At 47.2% G+C, this 20,546-nt stretch overlaps 1 protein-coding gene across 6 annotated transcripts in view; it reads right to left on the reverse strand.

Moving 5' to 3' along the window:
- LOC118220813 (sodium/calcium exchanger 1-like) overlaps positions 1-20,546 on the reverse strand; it is a 142,841-nt gene that overhangs the window by 33,805 nt on the left and 88,490 nt on the right. For 4 of the 6 annotated variants that reach the window (XM_035405098.1, XM_035405101.1, XM_035405100.1 and 1 more), the window contains exon 3: positions 2,699-2,805. In XM_035405098.1, the coding sequence (XP_035260989.1) occupies positions 2,699-2,805 (107 nt within the window). Of the gene's footprint in view, positions 1-1,886; positions 1,988-2,698; positions 2,806-20,546 lie in introns of all 6 variants that reach the window. The other 2 variants (XM_035405102.1, XM_035405099.1) reach the window with 1 other exon arrangement.

The following is a 20,546-nucleotide window of genomic DNA, read 5'->3' on the forward strand; positions in this document are numbered from 1 at the left end:
TAACAAATCACCACCATCTCTGAGGCTTGAAACAAGTAGCGGTTTGCAGCGTAACTCCAAAGAGGACAAAAAGCGCGGTTTAATTAGAGTTTGCTTTTCCCGCTTGTTCATTGCATGGGGCCCTCCGGAGGTCCGCCAACATTCATCTTAGGCATCTGTGGCCCCGCCAGCAAAGACTGCACTTTAGAGACCGCTGGCAGTCGCGGATTCGACGACGCCTAGCGTTCGCTCCTTTGGTTCGGCCGCAAAGCCAAATTCAAACACGGCGTCAATCCAGCACTTCAATGTGGTTTAATGTAACTCAAGCGAGCTTACTTCTGCTCAGGCTCATAAAAACATAACAGTGGCAAATATCATAATTAGTCCGCACTGTGTCAGCCAATGGTTACCAGCCGGCCCGGGAGATGCCTGCTAGCGGCCTGCCGTTGATCTCTCGGCCCAACTTGGCCCAATTTCGCGAGCAATCTATTAGCGGCAAGACGAATCACCAACTAATTAGCTGTCTCTTAACAGCCGATTCTCATCTCGGCTTCCCTGGCTGAACTGCCTGCTAGTGGATCGTTGTTGCGGCCGTTTACAAAACAAGTGACGGAGTTTTTTTTGTCATGAAAAACATGAACATCCGTACTGGAGCGGGTCTGTTACTGCAGCAGCAAGCACATCGATTCCACTCACATTGTGTGTGTAATGCCTGTAACTGTCCTTTAATCGGCTGGTTACCTCACAGTAAAAATTTAGTAATTTCCAGATCTGCGTCCTTTGAGAAAGATACAGAAACTTCCAAAGGAGCAGTTTGTGCTTTGAACGGTACTTTGTGCCGAGTTTTTTTACAAAACGCAAAACCAGTTGTGTGCCAGAACGAATAGGGATTTCCTGCTTGAACTTACTTTGATCTCCATTATCAGGGGTTTTAACACCCGTTAGCATTTTTAAAATATTAATATCCACTTTAAATATAATGAATATTCCCTAAGAATTTGGAGCAAAGGTCAACTGTATCATTCTCAGTCTGTTTTTCCCGTCCTCATAGGCCAATAGTGCCGTGAACTTAAGTGAAGAGCTGGTAGGTGAGAGTTAGTTTTATAGGGAACCGTTAGAAAACTAAGATTTACAGGCATTTCTTAAAGGGCTCACACTGTTATGTAAACTGGACCAATCACACCACGGTTTGATTTATAATATGTGGAAGCCCATATCTCTGGTTGACTTGCTTTAAAAAACCAGCAGGTGAATGTGATTTATATCCCTATCACAGTTTGATAGCTGTTCTGCAGGCTTGAACATATATAACTTGACTGATATCATAGAAAAAAGAAAAAGAAAAAAACTAACAAACAACAGAAACCGGATGACAGCAGACCTGGGTCAGATACAGTACATATTTGAAACATGTTAACTCTTTAGAATCTGGTAAAAAAAAAAAAAATTAAAACAGTCCATCAAATATCCCTTTTGAGAAATGTCATGTCATGGACATGTTACTAACCAAAAAATGAACAATCAAACAAAATCATTCTTCTTCTGGATATTAATGAAAATTGATGCTTTTTTTAAAAAAAACTGTCAAACAGTAATCTGCAGGCCTGGTTTATGAAAGTGTTAAAGTATTTCTGTCAATCATCTGACCCAGTGCCCTCCCGTATCTGTCAGCGCGTCCCTGCTAAAGACTAGTGGACCGGAGTCGAGCAGCGTGCCATAAAAAAAGGAGGAAGTGTGAGAGTAGAGAGAAAGAGCGAAAGAAGACAGCAGAAAAAGAGGAGAGGAGAGTGGAGGGGCGGGGCGGGGGTTGAAAAAGCCCCATACCCCCCCCCCCCACCCCCCCGGCCCCCTTAGCTGTCGGAAAAAGAGAAATAAAGTTTGCGCTTTGCTCTTAAGTACTCTCACACCTGTCCATGGCCTCTTCCACAGGGGCTCCCGCAGCTCTACGTAGAAGCAGGAGTGCTTGTCGTACTCCTCGCGGTCAAGTATTCTAATGGATATGGTCTTCCTGTGGGGGGGGGGACACAAGACAGGTTCAAATAATGAGGGGGGGGAAGGGTGGGGGCAAGCTGAACACACACACGCACACACAAACACACGCACGTGTGTGTGTGTGTGTGTGTGTGAGAGCACCACCGAGTGGTGTGTTGTCACCAGCACAGGGCGATCTGAAAGAAGGCTGAAGAACCCTTTGCTCAGCGTTTGTGTTCAGGTGAAATTGTGCTTTTTGGGTCTTCAGGGCACTGCACTGTGCACTGGGAACTGTGTTACAGGCTACCAGACTAGGTTTAATGGTGCAACGCAACAATTAGGCCTGGGATACGTAACATTTACAGGTATAGCCATACCCCATAAAAACCTTCACAGGTAGAGCCATACCTGATAAAAACCATTACAGAATTTGTATTTGTAGCTCAGCAATGGTAATAGAGTAGGTGTCATATCCTACTTAAATACCTGCTGCTTTATTCCTGCTGTAAGCCACACCCCCAAAAGGCTGGTGTCATGGCAGCAGAGGGTGTGCTTGATGGTAATTGGACCTAGTTATGGAGCAGGGATGAATGAGTCAGCCTTCTTTGTGTGCCGCCCCCTGGTGGTGTAAACATGCCTTGGTCCATTGATGGAGGCCTGTAAGGATGTGAGGTACAGGGGGGGTACAGGGGAGGTACAGATGGGTACGGGGGGGGAAGGGGGGTTTGGGGATGCTGGACACGCCCACCTTTCTTCTCACTCATCTCCACCAGACGGGGCTCCCCGATCTCGAGGAAGAAGTTTTTGTTTTTCTCGTACTCCTCGTCATCAATTACTTTGATCTTTATAATTTTGCTGAAACAGAAAAAAGAGAGAGAGAGAAAGAAGAGAGGTTGCAGGAGAGGAAAACGACAGCCAAGCAGGACAAAAAGAACAGGAGAGGCGTGCGGTAGCCATAGAAACGACAGGGAACATCAGGAGAACAAGTAGAGATGGAGAATGTGGTGGTCTGAGAGGTTGGGAATGGAAACTAAGGCTCATTTTTTTTTACACACTTCCACATGACAGGACAAACCCCGGACTTCTCTCATTACTAATGCATTAACCATGGAAACAGCGAGATCACACAGTGCTGAGCTCCTGACTAGAAAACTATGAGCGTGTCAGAAACCTTTTCAAATATAATAAACATGTAACAATAAACTCCAAAAAATACGAGAAAAATTTTCTTATTATAAAACTTCAATCATGTGTGAAAAATATTCATGTATTTATATTTAAAGGTATGAGAGTTCAGCACCCTGTCACTCATAGTAATTCCCTGTGTAGAACAGTGTTGATGATAAATGAACAGCAGTCTGTTTATCTGATAAATCCCCATTCTGCACTGGGAACACATTTAGCCAGTGCATTTTTTTGTTAGTACAGTAAAAATATGAAATATGAAATACTCTAACTGCAACTATGGAGTTTGCAAAATAATTTTTTAAATGCATTTCATAATTTGGCATTTCAGAACAAAATGACAATTATCCAATATAAACGTGCTCATTTACACCTAACGGAAATGGAAATTTTGACCTTTTAATAAATGTGACCTTTCCCTGCTCTATCATATCAGTTTTGAGTGAATAATACAAAGCAGATCCAAAAAAAGAAAAAAAAAAAAAAAAGGGCATCAAGCTCTTCAGAAATTCCCATGGGAGGGGTGATGGCAGAGCAGAGCTAACTACAGTAACTCTCTGAGTGATCTGGAGAACAGGAAACAGACCTGTTATCGGAGACCTTCACTTCCTGTGAGGTGAAATAAGACACAACATCTAAATTAATCATCGTCTATATATCTCACTTTTTTCGCTCAGAGCGTAATTGCTGTGTGCGTGTGTGTGAGAGAGAGAGAGAGAGAGAGAGAGGGAAGATATTAAATGAAAGGAGAGTGTCACTGTTAATTAAAAGTGCTGAGACTCTCTCTCTCTCCCAGACAGAGCTGCAAGGGCTCAGCTGATAGCTGTGGAGGTCGTTCCGTGCTCCTGGAAACCGAAGCCCGTGAGCATGGCAGGCTAAACCACACCACGGCTCAGCAAATTGCCCTCCCTAACCCCCCCCCGCCCCCCGGGTCCCCCCGTTCCCATACTCTCCCTGTACTTAACCCGGCAACCTGTTGACCAACAGCAAAGCGGCGGACCGCACGTGCGGAAGAGATTGACGAGCGGTTTTACACACGTAATGCCGGCATCATTGCTGTCGCCGTCCCAAGAAAATAAACCATTATAAACGGTCAAAGCTCGTGTGTGTGTGGCCCTAGACTACACCAGCCCTTATTAAAATGGATATATATTATACTGCAGTATATTGTACATATTTCAACTTTTATCATGATATACTGTATATAGCAGTGCTCCTAATATACTGAAATATCTCAGCGCCAATAATATGTATATTTGCCAACATATAGTGAACTTCTTCAATATCTTGTTTGATGTTAGTGTACTTTCGCTGTTCTCTATCTGTATGGGAGAATTTGAATGATACCTGCTGTTACAACTGAAAAAAACCTCTGACTTCCCTCTTCCCTTGACTTCCTGTCTCCATGGTACCAAGTCTGTCAGTCTGTCTGTCTGTCTACCAGTCTCCCCTTCTCCCTGTCTGTCTGCCAGGCCCTAATCTAAGTGCACAGAGTGAAAGCCCCTTAGTGATTTTCTTTCCGATACAGACAGAGGCCAGACAGCCCGTATGGATTATCCATGCAGTGACTAAGGAGTCCCCGAAGACCCTCCAGTTCATAATCAAAGCCCTTTTCCTTGTTAATGACAACCTGTCAGGACCTGCCTTACACTGCAGAGAGGGAGAGTCCAGTTTAAAAAAAAATAACTCTAATTCCAATCCAATTAACCTTCAACATTTGCAATATGATCAGGATTTACTGCAGAATGAAACAGTAGCCTCCGTTGCCAGTTCAATCACGCAGAGGGTAAACTCGTTCCAAGAACCAGGGAACATCAAAACGTGTGGGAAAATATGACGAGACGGTTGGTTCGCACCTTGCTATCACGTTGAAATGTTGGTTCGAAGGGTGTTAAGTTTGCAGCGGGAAAAATCTACACGCAACGTCCATGTTTGACTCATGTCTAGATTTCACCAATAAGTACTGTACTTATTCAGTATCACGGTGAAAAGATACAATTATACAGATACAATGATTTGAACAATTAGTTCAAATCCATCAGCAAGAATAAATTTAAATTAAAAAAAAAATCTCGCTATAATGGCAGAACACAGGAAATGACATCACCATGTCCTCCACTTTTGTTTAGTCGCTTCCTCATTTCCTTGTCTCTGCTCTCTGAGCCCCAGGAGTGGCACGCACAACATTGGCTGCGTCAAACGCACGACTGGGCGAATCATCAGACTCATCGCTCTCTCCCCCTCTCTCTCTCTCTCTCCCTCCCTCTCTCTTATCCCTGAGGTGAGAGAGGAGAGGTCCAGACCAGGTGTAGCAGAGGATGCTGGGGGAGTCGGTGAGGACAGTCTGCCGCCTCAGACACAAGTACGGGCACCTGATCGATTCCCACCCCAGCACCAGCACAGGTGCAGCGGACCCTGAAGCCCAGCTCTGCCCTAGCGAGAGGCCAGCCTGCACTGCACTTGGGCAGGGGCGGGACAGATGTCCATGCTGACGGGGATCCGCGTGCTAGTGGCTGACAGCACACAGAGAGGTAGGACAGCTCTGGGGGTGTACAGTGTGAAACCTCATTTGCAAGATAACGATCTAGCAAGCTGTACACACACACACACGCGCACAGTCATCAGTACATAAACCTACGCCATGGCACTTAAGGTGAAGATACTGACTAATGCTATTGTTGTGACACCACTGACTTGTCCCTGATTTTTGCCTAAACCTTTATGCAGGAATTGTGTCACTTTTCTAATTTCCTGGTGAATTATCTTGTCAGCCATGTTAATTAATAGCGTATTTATTTTACTGAAAATGATTATTCACCTAGTTTAGTGTGTGTGTGTGTGTGTGTGTGTGTGTCTGTGTGCCTGTGTGTGTGTGTGTGTGTGTGTGTGCATGTGTGAGCATGAAAGAATGGTTTTTTTAAGTGCAGTCCACCATAAGCCGATCAAGAATTTAAGCATTTTCGTCACTAACTTTGCTGAATGTTTCGCCAAAGTTTCAGAAAACTTCCCAGTTAAAGGGTTTCAGGAAAGGCTTGACAAGGCCACTGAAAAGCCCCATAGAAAGACTCTTCTAGTCTCATTGAAAATTGGCCTGTCCTATAGAGCAATTCTGCCTGTTCCGCAGATAACGGACACCGAAGCCCACTGAGGAATAAATAAGCTACCTGCACACGCTAGCCTAAACAGGTTCGCTCAATCTTCCTCAGGAAGGACTTTTTAATCTTTCACAAAGGTTCTGGTGCTGATAACTACAATTCCAGTGGTGCTTAGATACTTCTGCTGTTTGACAACCTGGTGCTACAGTAGATAATGAGGTTCGAGCAGTACTGTTCCTGGCAGGGTGGTGTGTGTGCGTGGGGATTTTTGCCTTTACCAAATGACTACTGACTCAGTTAGCTCATTAGCACGCTACGCCAACACAGTTCACTCATAGACTAGACCACCAGTGAAACACTTCACAGAGGGACGTAAGAACGGTCGTCGGCTGTGATTCACAAAGCGCACTGATTCATTTATGTAAAGTATTAGGTTATGCAAATGACTTGGCTAATTAAATAATACAGAGCAGAAGCTGGCATTAAATTCAGAGACAGACATGGCATGACCCTGCTTCAGCACGTCCGGTTCATAAGGGCTCTACTGATTACAAGTCCTTGAAAATGAACGAGAGGGAAATTCTGCGTTAGGGTTTGCATAACATGCTTTCCTATAAATATACACAACAAAGTTCCAGCTAACTTTTAGTTTTTTTTTGGGAGAACATTGCCATTTGTTCTTCCCTGTTTGTGGACAAGGATTTCCCAGAGCAAAGAGTCAGATTTGTGACCAAGACAAATATTCTCTAAGAATGTGTGTGTGTGTACAGAAGAGCTGCTGCCACTAGGACCAAAAATAAATAATTCACTCCCTTGTTCACAACTTCATAAACACCCTGATACTGTACCACCCAACGAGGACCAAAATCCAACACTGTCCAGATGGCACAGAGTGCACTGACATCATCAAGGACCTCGCGACCGTGTTCCAGAACTTTCCGAAAAACTCCCAGGGGGAATCACAGCTTCTTGGAGACGTGAATAAAGGTCTCCTTTTTTGGCAGCCACGGTCTCGTAAACATAAATGCAAACTCGCTCGTCGCCATGGAGATTTTGAGTTGAGAGGAGCCCACGACTGACTGGTATCTCCAAACTGGTATCTCCAAACAAGGACCCAGACCGAGCTCTGACCATCCTGGCCAATGCAACCCACAGTTCCATTTTCACTCCTACTCAAGACATCCTGGGTCATACTTTACTTGTACTTATCCTGACACTAAAACAATATTTATGTTTTGTAACTGTGGCCAAAATCCATGCAAATGTGTTCCTCTGACCCCTCTTCGGTGAACGGTTGTGAATAGCTGGATAGCACCATGTAGGGAGCCTTTGGATTCATGAGCCTGCACATTAAGTGCGTTCATAAAGTGAAAATTAAATCTGTACATTTGAAGTTGACTGACTAATTGGAGGGATTTGACGGCTTCCTTGGCACTGTGAATGACCAATTAATTCTTCATAGTTGAAAAAGCAATGCTCAAGTCCCATCAGTCTAATTTGGCCACTTAGTGACATATTCAGTCGATCCTAATGAAACAACAAACAGGGACACTGAGATGATGTGCTGCTTCAGAGAAAGGAAAGAATTCGGTTTCATCAGAGAGGAAATCGGTGTGGGGAAAAATATGTTCTTTTCGCTCACCTACCAGGTGCCACTGAGAAACTGAAGGAATGTTCTAGCAAAATAAACAAGTGAAGGAGCGATTTTTATTTTCGCTACAGTCACTAAATCATCAACTGGAGATGCGAGCTCTAGCTGCCATGGCAACACGCTCACACGCTCACAGATTTTCTTTTTTTTGCGAGACTACGTGCCCTCCGGCGCTGCGATTTGTCGCAGATCGATCAAATCGGAGAGAAGTTGCAGAGGCGTTCGCTTTCAAGTGCCTTCGCAGGCTGCCGGGAGCGTCCTCCTCTCCCTCGAGCGTACAAAAAAAAAAAAAAAAAAAAGGGAGGAAGGTCACCCGGGAAAGTTCTAGAAACGGAGGAAAGGAGACGCTTTGCTAGCGACCCGTGAAGAACTCGACGCAGAAGCGCTCCTGTCCTCATTAGACACGCCCGAATTCTACAGGGCCCGCGTTCGGAATAACCGACGCTCGTTTTGAAATAAAATTTTTTATTTTTATTTTTTTTTAACGTTGGCGGCGGCAGCCGCGCATGCTGCGCTGTCCTCCTCGTCGCCGCGAAAAGGATCGAAAGATTCTCTCGCTTCGCGCCGCGCTCTAGATTCATTTCTGACGGCGCAAATTGGAAGCGGGTGAACAAAATGTCAGCCAGCGTCGTGATGGCTCCTCGCTGCAGCAGTGCTGCAAACAGGCCAGACGGTCACCTTCAACAAACGTGGCCATTACATCACTTCGTATGTGCGTGAAATGGCAGCGCCGCCGGGTCGCGGGGATTTACGCCGCCGAGAGTTTCAAAGGACGGCCTAATAAATGTGCGCCGCCGCCAGCCGCGGGACGCGTGAAAAGTAACCCTCGCAGAGGGACGTAATAACCCCATATTTTATACATGCGAAATTGAAAGGGCTCGGCAGGATCGGGGTGAGAGCGCTGCTCGGCAACATCACCCGGTACTTGTGTTTGTCCAATGACGGGAGGCGGGGGGGCGGGGGGGGGGGGGGGGGGGGGGGGGGGGGGGGGGGGGGCGGGGGGTGGGGGCGGGGGGGTGGGGGCGGGGGCGGTGGTGTGCGAGCAGCAGGGAAGATAGCACTCTCTCCTCCTCAGAGGATCCTGTGACAGCTTCTGCCTCGCCTGTGTGTTTTAAGCTGGCCCCCCTCACCCAAACCCCCCTCACCCCCGGCGTCCCGCGCAGTCTGGACGGCAAACTGTCACGGCACCCCACGGCGGGCCTTGTTAACAGGAAGCGAAAGAACAATCACCAGGGTTACCCGCCGCCATGGCCATCGCCGCCTCCGCAACGGAGCAATCATTCAACCCAATCCGAACAGACGTGGAGTGGCTTTCCTGTGTCATGTTTTCGTGACACGAACGCATCGCGGTGTTTTGGAGCTATCAATCACTTTCTGTGGTGGTGGGCGGGTGGGGGTGGGGGGTGGGGGGTGGGGGGGGGTTTAATCGAAAAAGGCATAGCAGCATATCCCTGACAACCACAGTGTAACCCTCTAATTGAACCGCTCATTTGTGAACTGGCATTTTTCACATTTACAAATGATTTACCTCTAATTAGGTGCAAGGCCAATTAGTCTCAATTTTGCCTGAACTACTGAATTGACTCTGAATGGCTGAATGACTTTATTGAAATCAGAGGACCACAATATGGCACCCGTTCTTTGCCTACAACCTTTTTCTCCATCGCATAGGTCTTCTGCAGCCTCTCTGGTTGGGCAGACTGTTGATTCTCCACCTTCTCCCAAGTCCCGCCCACCTCATTGGTATTTAGCCGTGTTCTACCACACACCCACAGTCCTGCTTTCCTTCCTCCTACAGTTTATGTGCAGTCTTTGCCACTCCTCTCCTCAGACCTCTGTCGCTCTTGGCAACGGTCTATTTCATGTTTTTGGGGGAGCAGTGCAGTACAGTGGTCTGGGACCTGGGCTTTAACTCAGAGGGTGCGGGATTTGACCCTCAGGCGGGGTACTGCCTTTGTACCCAACAGCAATGCGATGAACCTGAAACACTTTTGTAAAGCGCACTGCTTACATTCTTTACATCATAGCTGAAGAAGTCGCCCTGCCAAAATGGACATGCGTTCATTCTCCTTTGCGAGCCCAAGTTCGGGTGTGACGTTGAATTGGGGCTGCAGGGGATCTCGAACCTTGGACCGTTAAGCAGAGCGGCTGCCAGTTCCCCTCAAACCTCTCTGCCCGGAGAGGCCTAAGGCACTCTCATATTCTGCTCAAAACCTGGCGCCCACGTTGAGCCTCCAGTCATCTTCACCCACCATCGTCTTCCCCAGCACGCACATGCTCAGTTTCCTCATTGAAAGATGTCCACATACAAAACCTGAGAGTCTGAACCAGCTAGGGCACCGGGCCTGACACATCGCAGCTTCAATCCCCGAGCGGACCACTGCCCTGGCCACCCGCGGCAAGGCACTGAACCGGACCTGCTTCTGTAAACACCCATCTGTGCAAGATCACCGTTTCAAATGCCAAAATGGAAAATATCAACTGCCGTACGATAGGCCACATCCTAGTATTTTTCTAGTATTTCTTTTTCTAGAAATACTAGAAAAAGAAAAAAAAAAAAACTGCCCGGTCATAAATCACAGCCCATAAACCCGACAGAGGCGATGGAAGTAATGGCGCTGGCGTGTGACTTATGTGCAGAAAGGACGCGTGTCTCGGTGCAGATTGCAGGAGCAGAGATGAGAGCGGCCCCGGGGACCCGGGCGGCACGCACCGCGCATCGGCGACAGCTGGCTCACCGTAAAAGGGACGCCGGCGCACCGGGGCGGTCGGGTATGAATATCGCCCCGCCCCCCCCCCCCCCCCCGCACGCCGAAACTCCGCCTCCTCCACAAATTACACGGCCAGAAATTAAAGACACCTGCTAACGGATGACCGCCTGTTTCAGGAGAGGAAGAGGGAACAAATCAATACCTTTTTTTAAAAATGTTAAATCATTAAGAATCTATTCTCAGAGGTGCCAGAGCACGTGACGCGAATAAGCCGAGCGGTTTTAATATTATCCTTTATTTCTTCGACAGAAGCGCCCCCCCCCCACCCCCCCCCCCCCACGTGGAAAAAGAACAGCAATTATCGGTGAGAAAAGGTGTGCTCTGACACATATGCGCAGTCAGATTATTTGCGTGCGAACAGGTTGTGTGTAGGTGTGCTCGCGACAGACGAGACAAAGGGGATTGTTTACCAGCACGAATGCGGGGATGTGTCGGAGAACGTGGCCTACTATGTTGGCCTCACATTAAAAAATAAATACCAGGATATACTATTTGAATATCGTGTGTGTGTGTGTGTGTGTGTATGTGTGTTTGTATGTGAGAGAGTTTGTGTGTGTGTGTTTAGGTGAATGTATGTGTGTGTGTGTATACATAGCTGCAGAGAAGAGAGAAGAGAAAACCAACTCCTTATCGACATTAGCAACATTCTAACAGATTTCTTCTTCAGATGAAGCATCTATTTTCACAAGAAAATTCCCTTTTCACACATTAGTGCATTAATGATGTTGGACATACACTCTGGTATAAGACTGCATTTAACCCCGGTCTATAGCACTATCCCTTATATAACGCAGGGTAATGTACTAATGATCTCTTCCACTGTAAGCATCTCTGGAGAAGCGCATCTGATAGCTAAATGTAATGTGATATGATTGTGCATCTTTTTATTAGCAGCACTTCTCATTTGAAAGATTCTCAGGGATCAGCAGGGAGACTTCTCATTCTTCCAGCAAGTTTTTCACACATATTTGAGGTGGGAGTAACATTTGATACAGGCAACACAGCTGCATAGTCTGACAGCACAGGGAGCAGTACAGCTTCACAGTCTGACAGCACAGGGAGCAGTACAGCTGCGCAGCCAGACAGCACAGGGAGCAGTACAGCTGCGCAGTCAGACAGCACAGGGAGCAGCACAGGGAGCAGTACAGGGAGCATACGGCTGCACAGTTGGTCAGCACACGGAGCAGCACAGGGAGCAGCACAGCACAGGGCAGTCAGAAAGCACAGGGAGCAGTACAGCTGCGCAGTCAGACAGCACAGGGAGCAGTACAGGGAGCAGCACAGCACAGGGCAGTCACACAGCACAGGGAGCAGCACAGGGAGCAGCTGCACAGTCAGCACAGGTATGCGTAAGAAGCTCCTGCACTGGCAGTAACTCTGAAGGAGAGGCAGTGAGACACACGCCTCCTCCTCTGCCCTCTGGACAAACTCTGCGCTCTCTCTCATCACGTTGCTGTCAGCTCCATCTGTCCTGTGAGGTCTGGCAGGAGTGCTTCACATTCACAAAACACATTACAGGCCACAGATCTCTCTCTCCCTCTCTCTCTCTCCCTCTCCCCCCTCCCTCTGTCTCACTCCCCCTCTCTCTCCATCACTCTCCCCCTCTCTGTGACTCTCTCCCTCTCCCCCCTCACTCTGTCTCTTTCTCCATCTCTCTCCCCCTCTCTGTGTCTCTCTCCCTCTCCCTCTCTCTACCTTGCTCTGTTTCCCTTTCCATCTCTCTCTTTCTCAATCCCTCTCACTCCCTCTACCTCTACCTCTCCCTCTCCCTCTCTCTGTCTCTCTCTCCCTCTCCCCTCTCTGTCTCTCTCTCTACCTCTCTCACCCACCCTCCCTGTCGCACACCCCCGCATGCCCATACACACACACACACACACACACACAGTATACAATAAATTTAGGTCTGTCTCAGTGTACAATGAGAAGGACACATTAGAGAAAGAGATGGATCTCTTCGAAGCTCCTAACTTATTCAAAGCCCAAGACCGATGACTCCCCCCCCCCCCCCCCCCCCCCCCCTTTTTTTTTTTAAAGCACAGCCATAGTTCACGGTGGCTTTCTGTGACAGATTAGTCCCTTCTTCCTCAAGCCTTCTCAAGTCCTCGTGCTACACAAATGGCCGCCCGGATTCTCTGTCTAGCCCACCCTCATGAAAGTTTAAGATGTGCTATCTATAGCGGAGGTAGATGACGCGATTCATCAAGGATAAACGGACAGACACAGATGTCATCTCTCCCTCGCCATTTATCTCTCCATTATGATATAATGAGCCCGGATAGGAACAAATACCGTGACATGTATCATGTTACAAAATATAAGATATTTCACAAATAGAACGTGTCTATAAACTGCAATCAAACTGGCAGAGGTTACTTTGCAGATATAAACCATTAAAACGACAGACAACCAGTCTTGCATCGCAAATGCACTACATGTAAACACGTTTCAGAAACATTTATTTCGAAATACTGCCCATCCCTGTTCAAGAAGACAGAGTCGGAAAATCCAAGTCAGAACATTCTTTTGGGGGCCGTTCTGGTCAAGGCCTATCCAATCACAAGCAATGTCCGGCAAATGCATCCAATCATGTCAGATTTCACTGCGAGAGACACCTCACAGCAGTCTCGCACCGATCAGACCATCATCGTACGGCAGAGTTAGCGCTAGGGTTCTCAGTACCGATCAGACCAGACCAATCGCCCACTAATCCACTGTCGTCTCTGAGCCGGTCCTCATCTCGGGGCCCGAGGCAGCTGCTCACCCACGGCCCCGTGCAAGTGGGCCGTTTGCCCAAAAGCCGACGGACCAACAGCTGCTGCCGACGCTGGGCCGGTAACAGCCGCTGTGCGTTTGCTGGCGAGACTTGAGACGAACGCATCAAGGACGTGTCCCCCTTCCTGTCCGTCAAAAAGGGCCAACCTCGCCCACTTTCTTTGCGCTGACCCACCATCTTTTTTTTCTTTCTTCGTCTTCTCACAGCGAACTTTGTCCAAATAAGGCCGACGAATAAGGCCGCAGAGGATTCCTTCCCTCCGACTATTTATCACAAACTGACACGTACAGTTTGGCAGTTTGGGGGGGGGGGGGGATTCCCCGAGGGGCGACCTTCTTCATTAAACAGTCTCGGCTATTTCGTGACGTCTGTCACCGTGAGCGTAAACACGGCGTTGTTCAGTCGCTAGCAGTTCCGTTATGCCCTGGACCAGCGGAGCACAATGGCTGAGAGACTTTAAATATTCCACAAAATTAATTAGCTTCCAATTCTAGCCAAAGTCCCTAGCCGGGTTTTCAGTTTTTAATAAACAGGCATTTCCACAGTAGTGGAATGCTCTCAGTGCAGGCTCCCAAGTCATCCCTAGGTGCTCCCTTCAATTATTAATTCAGCTTTTACTCGGGAATGTTCAATTATCACTGGAAACTTTATCTGTTTTCAAGAATTTAAAAAATGAGGGGAAAACCGACTATGAGTACTGGTGAGTGGAAATATGAACTTTTTCCATGATCATCATTCACGTGGATTTCAATAATGGATGTTTCGGTCGTTACTTCTCGCAATGTTGACGCTCTTTTCTCGGAGCAAAACTTTGACGGCCAGCACAGGAAGATGCATAAAGTGCATTTGGTGAGAACACAGACCAGGGTAAAAACAAGCACGTAACAGAGCGCTAAGATAGATGTTGAACAGACGTTTTTACCTATGTATCCTGACACAGGGTCAAGCACTTGTTATGCAGGAGACAACCCATCAGTCTATGTCTAAAATGCCAATTTTGTAAGCTTTGAAGTGCTACAGAGTCTGACAAACTGCCAGTGGTGAATGATGACACATGCTCTGAGCTGAATAAATTCAACCGATCCCTACGGACGACTAACGTTAGATTCCGGAAGTCTCTTCAAGTGGCGCGGGATTCCGTTTCACAGTCGCCAAGCTCATCTCATTGAAGATCATCTCTGCACGGTGAGCGAAGCTTCCAGATACATTTCTCCTGCCTGGTTTCAGCCCTTTATCTGTGTATTATGGTAAGTCTATAATCACAAAGAAAAAAAAAAAATGAATCACGGTGTTGAGCTTTTTTGCGGCTCACCAGGACGAAGCCTCTTGACTTTCATTAAGAGCGGATTTCACCGCCTACTCGTGATTGGAGCGGCCAAGAAGAGGCTCTCAGCATGGGCCTAAGGGGGAAACAAAAGGAAGAATCCCGAATACCAGCATTTGGAATTCAATTAACCGCAGTCTGCTTAGTATTCAAGCCAGGGCAGAACAGAGGAGGAAGTAGCAGACCACACCACCGGCCACCTGAATTCATTTATGCATTTTAAAAAGAAGGGAAAGCTATGGGGCAAAATCACATCCGGGAGGAAGGGTTTTAAAAACTACTGTTGGGGGAAAAGTCAAAGAGGTCATGTCCGCGGTGGTCACTTTAAGCCTGAGTGAGCATCTCTTATCAAAGCGCTTCCTAAGGATAATTTTCCAGCTACTGAGCTGCAGTTAAACCCATGTGGCAGTTACATTCTCTACCGACACTGCTGGCCTGCTATTGTGGTTCAGTCATCCAGGGTACCTTTTCAGAGAGAGCCTTTCTTAGCCGATTTCGGGAGCTGTTCAGGTGCTTTGCCTGTAAAGCATGTTTAATACCTTACCAGACAAGGTCTTACAAGAGTACAGAAAAAAAAAAGAAAACAGGGTGATAAGCGAGAAGCGGCGTCTCATTGGATACGGTGTCTAAGAAGCGGCGTCTCATTGGATACGGTGTCTAAGAAGCAGCATCTCATTGGATACGATGTCTAAGAAGCGGAATCTCATTGGATGAACAGACTATGCACAATTTAACAGTTTTGGCTTTCACGAGGGCAGTAAACGAAACTGGAATTCATTCAGTGGCTGTGACTGCTTCGGTGGATCTCATTAGTAGCTCCTCATTGAAAATGTCCACATTTATAGAGGCCATGATTGAAACGTGAAGTGACAGGAGATTCTCTGTAGATTTATCATGTAAAATGTACGCGCAGTTAGCGTGTGAGGCCAAGCGGGGCAGAAAACAGCCCAAAATGTGTTAGAAAAACTAAAAAGTTTGGATGGGGAACCTGTGCGCTGTCCCTTTAAGAGGAAGACCTGTTTTTACTGCTCTCCAGCATGGATTCTCCTCTTCTACTCCAATCCCATTCAGTCTGCTGCATTCTCTGAACATGCTTAACTTAATCAACTGGCAGGAACCCCGGCTGGAAACACTACATTACATGAGAACCAGCGACTACATACTCCATCTGCGAAGAGCCGGAATGGCGGCGGCGGGGGGTGGGGAGGGGCGGGAATCAATTGCAATCTCACTCACTGCACAGAATGCGAAGCACGGGGACTGCAATCTTATTACAGGGCATCGATCTTGATCTCTTCAAAGAAGGAACCGTCGTAATTCCTATTTATTTATTTTTCTAACCGAAGAAAACCCCCTCGGTCGCGCCGGCCGTGGTCCGGAATGACTGAGAGGGGCGACCGCCCTAAACTGGCATCGGGAGCGGGACGGCCTTTTTCGGGTTGAGTTTGAGGACGGGATTAAAAAGGAGTCTAATGACAGGGGGTGGGCGTGATTCACAGGGAGCAGGAAAAGCGCAGCCTCCCGTCTGTGTACGAGCAATTTACTTCGGCGGCTTTGTCTCTCTCTCAAACCAATCCAATGAGGATTTAATTGCTCACTCTTCGGTATTTCACAACAAAGCTATACTTAGACGCGCTCTGCGGTATTTTGTGTAAACAATATATTACAGAGGCTTTGAAAGAGGGTGTACTCTTTGTTTCCGCTTTGCCAGTGCGGAAGGTTTCAAAGAATTCAGCGCTGTTGACAGTTGGTCTTTTGTCTGTGTGACTTTGGACTTTCTGGCCTCTTCTTCTTCTTTGGTGGCGAGACACGCTAGTGCACCTTTGCCTTTTCTCCAGGATCCTTTATGACAGGAAGCGCAAGCATCTGTCAGCCAACCACGCAGTTCCTTACCCTTTCTCCATCTTGCGTGTGTGTCTGTGTGTGTGTGTGTGTGTGTACGTGTCAGACTGATTGATTCCCTCCTCTGCCGAGGGAGAGAGGGTACATTAAAGTGCACCGGAACAGAAAATAGAACACTGCCCCCTGTGGCCCGGGTTTGGGGTCAGAGACCAAGGTCAGCCTCTGTCTGACAAGCACAGGGGTGCATTAGCATGGCTCGAGGCTGGAGCTGAATCTAAGGCACGTCCGGCTCCTCAGGTTCTCTCAGCAAACGAGGCTCGCAGGCAAGTGCGTCGGCTCTGTCCTGCTTCTCTCTTGACTTTATTATCAATCGTGTTATCAGATTTTTTTCTCCTCCTCTCCTGTACACGACCGGGGAGAGGAGATCTAATATTGAAAACACTTTACATTCCAAGGGGAAAATTGAATTTTCTTACTTTCAGGACCAAACAAATCACATTACGGCGCGGCTACACAACATCTCTTGGAAAGGTCCTTTTATTCAAACCATTTATCTGCGTTTGGCAGGTCGTAGGTAGCGTTTCCGAACCGGAGAACGCGTCTGTTAGAAACTCCGTACGTACGTGCCCAGAAACCGAAGGAGGTGGGGCATCAGAGAGGCGTCGTTCCTCGGCGAAACGCTCGCTCGCTCCCCCCGTCGCTTCCTCGGGAGCGGGGTAATTAAGGCTGTGACGCCTGCCAGCACCCCTCACGGCACTGTGGCCATCTGTTCCTCCCAAAAATACGCTCTTGCTCGACAAAACTGCGCAAACTGTCCCACCGATCCCAATCAAACCCTTTCAGAAGAAAAGTCAAAAGCAAGTAGCAGCCCCAGGCATGCAGGGATAGCGGAGGACCTCAACCGCGTATTACACCGCTGGGGACCGAATGCTTAATTTGAACCCGAGGCTGTTGCTCTTAAAAAAATTAAAATCAAGAACGACGTAGGACATCTCACAAATAAAGTTTCAAAAACCAGATTGACTCACGTATTATTCACTGGGAACTAAATAATTTGCATCAATAGCTGGCACATTTTGACTTCAGAGCTAGTGGGTCTGGACCTGATTTAGGATTGGCACTATTCTACATTTATTTTTTGTTGAAGCGCATTCTTTTATCCTTGGTTTATCTGAATCGCTACATCATTTTAAATACCAGCAAAATCCAGTAAAATCCCTGAAATAATAAATAATCACTGGAATCATATAAAATGTAGATCCTTTAATGGAAGCTGCAAACCAACCTTCATAATCCAACCCTGGGACCAGCACCCTAATCTTTTATTTTAAGAACGGTTACCACTGAGGCCAACAGTCCACTTTAAACTGCAGTTCACAATGTTCCATTTTGAAATGTATGCATGAGCATTTTACCCAGGTTTCCTCACCGTTAATCATAAAACCTATTAACAAGAGGGCTCCCCAGAGTGATGGAGTTCTGCATTCAGCCTGAGTGTAGCTGATTGGCTGCTTTCTGCTGGAGCGCGGCTGATTGGCTGATTAGCCAGAGGTCACAGAGTTGAAATTACCAAGCCTAGTGATGAGCCAGGAATTAATCTGATGGCTGGGTTAAGCCGGCACAACCTTGCCGATCGATGGCTTCGTTGAAAGAACGAATGTGAGAAGCGTTTAGGTCAATTACTCAGATCAGACTCGCAGGTTGCCACAAGCGTGAGATATGGACATGCCCAGGGGCTTACAGGAACTGGGCGGTTCCCTCTTTATTCGGTAAACAAGGTCAGGTTTTCAATGTTACGACTGAACCCTTCACTGATTGCTGGTGCCCTTCCACACACTGGGGAGAGAATCATGCCAAAAACCGTTTTCTATTAAGCAAAGATTACTGCGGTCAAGTATTTAGATCAGGGTTCTAATTACTCTCTGGATTTTGGGAAGGGAGGGGGTCTGAGAAATTGCAGACTGGGGGGGGGGGGGGGTATCAGATCTCTTCCAGTGGGCCCCCCCTCCTTGCTGCCCTGCATTTCGAACCCTGATGTAGGCCATGCTCTTCAGTGGAAAAGAAAATGTTTGGTGATTTTTTTTTTATAACAAGATTGCAAAAGAAAAAAAGAAGAAAATGGCATGAGGAATTATCAGTACTTAGCACGCAGAGCACTACTACCGACACTGGAATTATGGCTCCAGAATAATCCTGTTGGGATATTTCTATGTAATTCTGTCAGACCTGTCAACACCCTGTCAAAATAAAAGCAGGAAGGGGACTCATTCCTGTTATGATATTTTGCATGCATGAATCAGTATTACATAACTGTGCAGCCAGTCCATAATTTACTGGCAGCTGCTACAAAATAATTTCTAAAACCATGAGATTTCAGCAAAAGCCACGTTAAAACCAAAGTTGAGAGTTGTTTGACGGTTGTTTTTAAAAAAAAATGATTATTACAGCCACGGATATGAACAGTGTACACAGCTGTTGGAAACCCAGCTCTTTTGTTTGGGCTGTTATCCCTCCACCGGGGGAAACAAAAACAGAGACGCAGAGAAAATAATAAAAAAGGCGAAGCTGTGGGAGTTTGGGAATTTCGCCACATAGCGGAGCGGGGAGGGGGGGGGGGGGGGGGGGCATCGGAGCGGACCGGCGCTGTGCGAAGGCGAGCCGAAAAGCAGCCGGCCGGCGTCGCCGTTCCGTCAGGACGGGCCGTCGCTCGGCGGACGAACACAAAGACGCGCAGCTGTGCGCGTGACCCCCAGAGACCGCAGCCATCCGCGGGACCTCCCGGGGGGAGGACAGGTGCGTCACTCCCATCTCTCTCTCCTCCTTTCTGTTTGCACTCGTTTCTGACCAGGAGGGGGCATTACCCAGGAGATGGCAGCAGCATCCGCGCCCAGTCCGAGCTCAGCCCCTGACCCGAGAACGCTTCTCAGACTTCCGCAGCTCGCGAAAAAACTAATCATCTGCAGACGCCACCAGAAACCCGATCCAATACGACGCTTAATTAATGCAGTTTAATCTGTGGGCTTTTGAGTGCAAACATTCAAGCAAAATAAAAAATGTATCGCTACTGCTAACACTATTGGCAATAATGGTTGAGTAGAAACAGGAACGGCTTTGAATTAATTCCAAAGCGTCTAAGCCAAAAATGAACAAATCACCTTTCATGTTCAGTGGCATTTTGGGGTGAACCAAAGGAGAATTCTGGTTTATTTTAAACTGTACTGCACAACTCAGCAAGAAAGAACTCCCCCCCTCTCTCTCCCTCTCTCTCTATTTTGGAGATGACTCTTGGAGATTAGTACAATGATCTCATACTGGGTTAGGACTGTGGCAGTGGAGCTCAAACCCAGATTTAACTCTTTAAGGTGCACAAATACATAACTACAATGTTCTTAACTGAACATTCTAATGCTTTTGGAATCAATCACTAGTAATCAATCACACTGGTAATCGAAAGCAGTGAAGTTCTAGAAGACTAAATTTAGAATGGAATTTTGAAACACAAAGCATCCCAGAAAAACCTACTTTTCGAAGGGTTAAAGGCTCACTTCACTCAGGCCCACAGTTAAACGCTGCAGCTGTCTCTGTAGCTGGAAACCCAGCCAATTATGACAGCAAGAGAAGGAACAGCCAGTAAGAAATGGCTCTGATTCTATTGGTTTGGTTGTTTTTCTCTCTCTCTCTCCAACACATTGTGTTAATGGAGGAGAGGGGGAGCTCTGAGAAATGAGGCTAGATAAATAATTGACTTGATGAAAACACTCCAAACCAACTCACACCCCTCCGGGGCAATCTGAGGAAAAAAAAAAAAACTAAAAGGTCTCTAAAAACTCAAAGATGATACAGCGCTCATGCAGTTTGTTTAGATTTGCTTCAATAATTCATCGCCCTGTACTGCCTCCAATGCCGATCTGCACATGAATTTAAAGCATTAAAAATAATGGAACCCAAGTGAATT

This window comes from Anguilla anguilla, chromosome 2 (assembly GCF_013347855.1).
Source record: "Anguilla anguilla isolate fAngAng1 chromosome 2, fAngAng1.pri, whole genome shotgun sequence".
Lineage (NCBI taxonomy): Eukaryota > Metazoa > Chordata > Actinopteri > Anguilliformes > Anguillidae > Anguilla > Anguilla anguilla.